Below are 8,792 nucleotides of genomic sequence, written 5' to 3' on the forward strand. Positions count from 1 at the left end.
CTCTCACTCCCTCTGTTTCCCCTCTCCCCTTTATCATGCGGCTATGTGGTCTTCTAGTGATATGACACTCGTCTTCGGATCGGAAGGTCCTGAGTTCGAGCCTCGCTCGGTGCATTGTTGAGTCATTGGAAAAAGGCTCTTCACTCATGTTCTCTCTCCGTACTCAGGTGTAAAATGAGTACCTAGCCGTTAACAGCCTTGTGTCTCTCTAGAAAAAATTGTAATATCGCCTTACAGGCGTCGTCTCGTTCTATATATTACGTGTTGCTGTTTGTTAGAGTCCCTTTGTAAAGCGCTTTGAGCACGTTTAGTGGATATTGCGCTATGTAAAAGCTCACGTTTAAAAAAAAATCCCCCCCCCCCTCTCTCTCTCTCTCCCTCTCTGGCTATCCATCGCTCTCTCTCTCTCCCCTCTCTGTCACACAAACACACACACACACACACACACACTCTCTCTCTCTCTCTTTCTCTCTCTGTGATGGTAATGAATTACATTAATATAGGGCATTTCCAATAATATAACATAACATTTCATATAAATTTATCAAGAGATGTTTTGTAGCACTACGGCAGTATTTTTACGTCACTTCCGCTGGCCTACATCACCATCTTACCTCAAATGTAGAAATATAACAATTATTGTAAGATGCCTCTAAGCTCCATATACTGTTCTCCAAACAGAATCTTGTGGTATTTTCTGGAAATGGTCAATGAATAAACACACATTCCTTACGTCACTTCCGCAGGGTACTTACCTCAAATGTAGAAATATAACAATTATTGTATGACGCTTCTAAGCTCCATGTGCTGTTCTCCAAACAGAATCTTGTGGTATTTTCTGGAAATGGTCAATGAGAAAAACATGTCTTATTGAAGTCAAAGTGATACCAAACTGCTGGAAGCTGTGGACTATGAAAAAGTAACAAAAATGTACATAACAGCTTAAGGAAAGAACATAACACCAAACACGAAATTTTTGGCCTCAAAACCCTTCTTCAGCAAACATTAAAAAACCCAAATGAAGACATAAATACAAAATAAAAATCTCAGATCGAAGGCAGAGAAATATATATTGAAGTAAATAACAATACAAAATGACTTAACGATGACAGACATTGTGGACGTTTCGTGTTTCCCCTTTATGAGCAAAACACGATGAATGAAACACTAAGAACGAATTAGAGAGATGAGAATGACGTAGTTAAGGCAAATTCACACATCTTTCATTCGTCCTTAGTGTTTTATTCATCGTGCTTTGTTTATGAAGGGGAAACCCAAAACGTCCACATTATCTATCTTTGTTTAATCATTTTGTATTGTTATTTACTTCAATATTTATATTTCTCTGCCGTCGATCTGGGTTTTTTAAATTTTATATTTATGTCTTCATTGTTTTCTTTAATGTTGGCTGAAGAAGGGTTTTAGGCCCGAAACGTAGACATTATCGATCTTCCCTTATTGAAGTGAACAAAGCAGGTGTAAAATGAGCACCTAGTCGTTAACAGTGTTGTCTCTGTCCGAAAAAAATTGCAATATCGTCTAAAAGGCGTCAATTCTCGTTCTACGTGTTAAGTGTTGATGTCGGTCAGGGAACTTTGTAAAAGCGCCTTGAGCAGGTTAAGTGGATATTGTGCTACATTTAAAAAGGCTCAACTTTTTATAACATTGCAAAATGCAGTATCAGAAAAAGAGACAAACAGATTATAATGATGATAATGATGATGATGATGATGATGATGATGATGATGATGATGATGATGACATAAACCAGTTAACTAGCGTACTCGGGAAAGGCACGTGTCTAAAATTTGGTCAGAAAAATGCACATCATCAATATGCTTCAGAACTTACTGTTAGGGTCCGAGAAGGAATAGTCTGGACAACGTATCTCAGCTGTTTTGCCTGCCTGGGTCGTGGGCCAGCAGGAAAAGCTGTCGTGGGTGGCATTGCAGTAACTCAAACCAGGATCTGGAACAAGGAAAAAGATAAATAGGATGAAAGCTCAAACCAGGATCTGGAACAAGGAAAAAGATAAATAGGATGTCAACTCAAATTGGGATCTGGAACAAGGAAAAAGATAAATAGGATGTCAGCTCAAACCAGGATCTGGAACAAGGAAAAAGATAAATAGGATGAAAGCTCAAACCAGGATCTGGAACAAGGAAAAAGATAAATAGGATGAAAGCTCAAACCAGGATCTGGAACAAGGAAAAAGATAAATAGGATGTCAGCTCAAACCGGGATCTGGAACAAGGAAAAAGATAAATAGGATGTCAGCTCAAACCGGGATCTGGAACAAGGAAAAAGATAAATAGGATGAAAGCTCAAACCAGGATCTGGAACAAGGAAAAAGATAAATAGGATGTCAACTCAAATCGGGATCTGGAATAAGGAAAAAGATAAATAGGATGAAAGCTCAAACCAGGATCTGGAACAAGGAAAAAGATAAATAGGATGACAGCTCAAACCAGGATCTGGAACAAGGAAAAAGATAAATAGGATGTCAGCTCAAACCAGGATCTGGAACTAGGAAAAAGATAAATAGGATGTCAGCTCAAACCAGGATCTGGAACAAGGAAAAAGATAAATAGGATGACAGCTCAAACCAGGATCTGGAACAAGGAAAAAGATAAATAGGATGACTTAAGATCCAAACTAGATTCTGCATGCATCTCTTCACTTTCTCACGGACAGGAAAATGCGATAAAGAGCTGTCGCAAGGGTGTCGTAAAGATACTAACTAAAATTAGAAAATAGAAGGCTTCGTAATGAAACAATACATTCAATGGATGGCTCAGGTGCTAAACCTTTATCAGTAAACAACCCCTCCCCCCTCCACCCCAGTTTTTGAAAATATTTAGATCTGTAGATGAGCAGTATAATAAATGATAACTGGATTATAACGATTCGGATGAATTGAATCAGTTGCTGTTATTGGAATAACTTCAGCTTGAGCTAGAGGTTTTATATAGCGCAATATCTACTAAACGTGCTCAAAGCGCTTTACAATGGGTCCCTGACCAACAGTAACACGTAACATGAAGAATGGGACATGACGCCTGTTTAGCGATAATATTGCAACAAAGACAACACAATCAAATAAATATCATATTTATTTTTATAAAAATATTTTCATTACCTGAATGAGGATTGAATCTGAAATGTTCGTTATCATATTATGAATTATACTCTATTCTAGTTGTTTTCTTGGTATATTTGTTTCGCCCAGACATTCAGGCTGGGTCAGATATATTGAGTATTCATAGATTTATAATACATGGCGAGGACAAACATGATTTTGGAGTATCGTGATTGACCACTTCATATTCAGATAACATATCTGATTATGATGATGATGATGATGATGATGATGGTGATGATGATGATGATGGTGATGATGGTGATGATGATAGTGATGATGATGATGATGATGATGATGATGATGATGATGATGATGGTTAGGATGATGATGGTGACGACGATATTGATACTGATGATGATGATGATGATGATGATGATGATGATGATGATGATGATGATGATGATGGTGATGATGATGATGATGGTGATGATGGTGATGATGATAGTGATGACGATGATGATGATGATGATGATGATGATGATGATGATGATGATGATGATGATGATGATGGTGACGACGATATTGATACTGATGATGATGATGATGATGATGATGATGATGATGATGATGATGATGATGACGATGATAATGATGATGATGATAAGAAAAAGGATGAATATTACTAGGGACAGTTCTGAGACATGGAAAATTGGTTTTCAGTGTCTGACCGTTTTGTTTTCGTCTCCAAAAAATGTTACACGTAGATATTGTGCGGCTATGCGGTCTAGTGGTATGGCACTCGCTTTCGGATCGGAAGGCCCTGGGTTCGAGCCTCGCTCGACACATAGTTGAAACGTTGGAAACGACTCTTTACTCACATTCTCTCACCGTACTCAGGTGTAAAATGAGTACCTGGCCGTTAACAGCGTTGTCTTTGTCCGAAAAATTGTAATATCGTCTAACAGGCGTCATTTCTCGTCCTACATGTTAAATGTTGCTGTTGACTAGGGACCCTTGTAAAGCACTTTGAGCACGTTAAGTGGATATTGCGCTATATAAAAGCTCAATTTTTAAAATTTAAAAAAAAATATTCTTGTTCTTTGTTTCCTTTTACTTTCCAGCCCCTAATCACCTGCGTACATGATATTATTTTCATCACCATAGTGAAATCGTTTGTTTCACACCACGAAATACTTAAGTGTGCTTTCCCCCCAAATAAACCCCGGTGGTCAGAAAATGGTGGTTGTTCATTTTACGCGTGGTTTGATATTGTTTCACAGTAGACCGGACTCACTCATAGATGGGAATTGTTTGTTGGTCTGTGAGGGGAAAATCCCCCCCCCCCCCCACCCAAATAACCTAATTATGTATTTACTGAGTGTTCTGAGGAATATTTTGTATATTTTTGTGTCTTGGAAAATAGAATTTAAAATGTCTTTTTTATTTTTTAAATTGAAACTGATAAAAATGAATAACAATAAGAAAATCTCATTCTTATTTAGAATTTCATATAATATCGTGTTTTGTTGATAAAGGGGAAACCCGAATCGTCCAGAATTTGTCTACAGAACTTATCTAAACAGTAATGCATTATATCCTTGCATTTATTAAATTAAAGCTATTATTTAATTTCGTATTTCATCATCATCGTTATCACCACCACCACCACCACCACCATCATCATCATCATCATCATCATCATCATCATCATCATCATCATCATCATCATCGTCATCAAATATTTCATCGTGCTTCAAGCAGCAAAGATTTCATCATTGAAACAGATAAACACTCAAACGTGATTGAAAGGCTGACCGTTTTGTTTTCGTCTCCAAAAAAAAGTATCGCGTAGATATTGTGTGGCTATGTGGTCTAGTGGTATGACACTCGCTTTCGGATCGGAAGTTTTGTTGATAAAGGGGAAAATAAAATACTGCCAGGTCACGACAACCTGACCTTGTGGAGCCGATAACTATGCGGTGTCTCGACCTAATTCAATGTCAAGCGATATTGAACGTGATCAGTCATAAAACAGATGTCATCAATAATAATAATAATTCTAATAATAATAATAATAATAATCTTTTTTATTCATCTACTTATATTTCTAATCGTTGATCGTGATTGTCCATAAAAATAGCAATTTGTCATTTAATTTAGTGATATAACATTACATGATATCACTACGATATGGAAATAGGAAATACATCATACAGACATTTCTCTTCTTCCTGCTCTCCCTCCTTTTCTCTCTCTCTCCCTCTCTCTCTCTCTCTCTCTCTCTCTCTCTCTTTCTAACTCTCATCATTCTCTTTCTCTCTCTCTCTCCCTCTCTCTCTCTCTCTCTCTCTTCTCTCTCTGTCTCTCTGTCTTTCTCTCGCTATCTCTCTCTCTCTCTCTCTCTCTCTATCTCTCTTGTTATACACTTCGCACACATTTCCTCACTCGACTCATGTTTTAATGAGTGCCTGCAGAGATGGGTACTATATTAATTATTTACTAAGAAGCGGGGCGGGGTGGGGGGTCAACAGAAGAAACACTACAAACATGGCGAAATTGTGGAAATGCATGAAATAAATTAAATGTGATGGACAATGGTTCAGTTTCCTTGGGGCAGACACTGCCTTTGTCTAAAGCAATATTATTGTCATTTTAAAATTTGGTTACACCAAGGTGCACATATTAGCAGGTCTGATAACCGAACGCATTTATGGGCCTGGTTCAACATTGTTGTCACGGAATATATTTTGATTTGGTTTGAGAGTATTTATATTATTACAACAATGAGGCCATAACAAGTTGGGTTATCAGACCTTCAAATACGTATACGTTGGCTTATACATATAATAATTATAAAACAATCTTGATCAAAAAGATAGATAAAATTTTATAATTCAACACCATGAAAATCCCACTATCCTCCCCTCTCCTCATTTCTTCGGCTATGTAGTGTAAAAGTATGACAATCGCCTTTGATCGGAAGGACCAAGGTTCAAGTCTCGCTATGGGCAGCGCATAGTTGAGTCCTTAGAAAAACACTCTTTACTCACATTATCTCATTCTATTGAGGTGTAAAATAAGTACCTTATCGCTAACGGCGTCGTATCTATCTGAAAAAAATGTAAAATAACCTAACGGGCGTTATGTCTCGTCCTACATGTTAAGTGTTGCAGTTGGCCAGGGATTGTAAGCGCTTTGAGCAAGTTATAGATATAATGCGTTTAATCAAGAAACTCACAACATTGCCATCCGGAAGTAAAACGTATTAACACCCAAAACTATGTGTAACCTTAAACGTTTATAGTCTGGTTAATACAATCTTGTGAGAATTACTCATAAACGCGGAATGAAAAAAAAAATAAAAAATAATAATAATAATAATAAAATAAAAAAATAACAAAGACCCGAGTGACGTCAACTTCATTCTATCTATAGAAAAGCCCAAGTATTTTGTTCTTTTTCATTTTTATTAAATAAGAAAATTCCTCGGATTTCATTTCACCATTTCATGGAATGTAAATCTTTTACACGTCAATGAACTTAGAGAACGAAAATAACAAGATTTTGACCCAAGGGTGTCTAGAGATTGTTTGGCCAGGGTCGTCATTGCAATCATTATTTCAGCTAACACCCTATATCTATATCCATTTACTGTTTTATAGACCAAGGAAATTGACGTGTCTAACTAATTTACTGCCTGACTCTGGAAAAAAAACCCAAACCATCACGTATTTTAAAAATTTGGCCAGAAAAATTGTCATTCAAATATCGATCGATTTAAATGAGTCTTATCTTGGCAAAAACTCTCAATCCTGGGACGTCGTAAAGTCTTCTATCTAAGTCCCAGGTTTGAGATTTTTTGGAAAGATAAGGGTCATTTAATTAGATCGATATTTGAAGGACGAGTTTTCTGGCCAAATTTGTAATTTCGTGTTTTTTTTCCACACTACGACAAGTTAACTGATTAACCAGGGTCATCATTGAAATCATTATTTCAGCTACAAACCCATATATCTATAATTTAGTGATTTACAGACCGAAGAAAATAACAGTGTAAGGGTCCTTTGTTTTGTATTACGGGATTTCCCGATTGTATCGGAGCGTGCAAAGTTATATATTTGACTTCATTGTGCCAGGAAATTCATGAAACGCTATAATTATCTACGGTCTATGGGGGCCCGGATATTATTCAATTTCTAACAGGGATGTACTTTGTCATGCATTTGTTGTTTTGGGGTTGATCCGTGGACAAATCCAGGAAGGATAACTGGACACAATTCCTAGGATAATACTAACGAAAATGTGAACTGGAAACAGATTCCGAAGGCAGGGAATAGTACAGACAAGTGTCGGACGTTTCGGGTACAAACCCTTTGTCATTTCAATGTTCCTTTGTTTATTGTTTTGTTGACGAAGGGTTTGAACCCTAAACGTCTATTGTCTGTGCTTTTCCCATCCGAATCCTTTCCATTTTTACTTTTTCGTTAATATTTTCACGATACAAGGCTTCAGGCATACCCCCCCCCCCCTCCGTTCTCTACTCAAACATCGGAGAAGTCGTGAAATAGAAATCTTAGAAGGCGTATATAAAACAGTATTAGTATTTTTTTTTTCAAAATGAAGTTCTTCAGAGCTGTTTGGCGCATAGAACATGAGTTCATCCTGTTTTCTATAGCATGAAACGGATACTATAAATTGCTCTCTACCTTTCGGATAGGACGCAAAGTACTTTCCACCAGATCTAACAAACCCAGCTACCCAATCACAGGCGGGTCAGAATAAATCTCGACTACACCCGGAATCTATCTCATCCTACTTGATAAGCAATACTCTTCAACAGTCGTATTGTCACTTCCTTCCTAATGACGCATGGTAACTTAGTAACACTGGCTCAAAACTATCGGAACAATGGCGGACGCCCGTATGAAATATTTCTCTGGCGAGCATAAAGGGTATCCAGACGAAAAAAAAACCCCACATAAATTTTATCATGTTTTGACTTTTACACATTCTGATCACAAGGCATATGAAAAGTTCTAGCCAGCATGAAAAATAAAAAGTAATGATTTTCTTTATTTAGAACCAAGATGGCCGCCGTTGCCGGACGGCGTGACATCAGACTATTGAATCGTATTCCAAAAAGCAGGAGTGTAAGAATCGTATATTACTCAATTCCCTCGTACCCCCTAGGCCGGATGCCAATCACCGTTAAGTGTAAATACATTATATTTCGATACGATTGCCTGTATCGGAGTTTAACAAAGTCACGGTCTATTATAAATATATTATGACGGAATGAGAGAAATCCCAGCCTATGTCAAACAACGTATCTCACCTGAAATGTTCGTGATCTCCTTATAATTGGATTCAATAGTCTGATGTCACGTCGACCAGCAACGGCGGCCATCGTGGTTCTCAACAAAGAAAATTGGTACTTTTTATTCTTCATGCTGGCTAGAACTTTTCATATGTCCTGTGATCAGAATGTATAAAAGTCAAAACGTGATCATATTTATAATGTTTTTCTTCTCTGGATACACTTTTATGCTCGTCGGAGAAGTATTTTATAATGGCGTCCGCCATTGTTCCGATAGTTTAGAGCTAGTTACTAAGTTACCCTGCGTCATTACGGGGGAAGTGACGTCACGACTGTTGAAGCGTATTGTCGATTAAAAATTATCGGGAATGTGCCTCGTACTACATATTTGGT

At 37.4% G+C, this 8,792-nt stretch overlaps 1 protein-coding gene across 1 annotated transcript in view; it reads right to left on the bottom strand.

Annotated features, from left to right (window-relative positions):
- The window catches only part of LOC144964377 (corticotropin-releasing factor receptor 2-like), a gene marked incomplete in the record, with an annotated part of 220,211 nt that overhangs the window by 9,967 nt on the left and 201,452 nt on the right, over nucleotides 1-8,792 (bottom strand). The window contains 1 exon segment of the mRNA XM_078898552.1: nucleotides 1,852-1,968. Within this exon segment, the coding sequence (XP_078754678.1) occupies nucleotides 1,852-1,968 (117 nt within the window).

The sequence above is a fragment of the Berghia stephanieae genome, chromosome 2 (genome assembly GCF_034508935.2).
Source record: "Berghia stephanieae isolate SIO BIC M18660-M18661 chromosome 2, UCSD_Bste_1.3, whole genome shotgun sequence".
In the NCBI taxonomy this organism is placed as follows: Eukaryota; Metazoa; Mollusca; class Gastropoda; order Nudibranchia; family Aeolidiidae; genus Berghia; species Berghia stephanieae.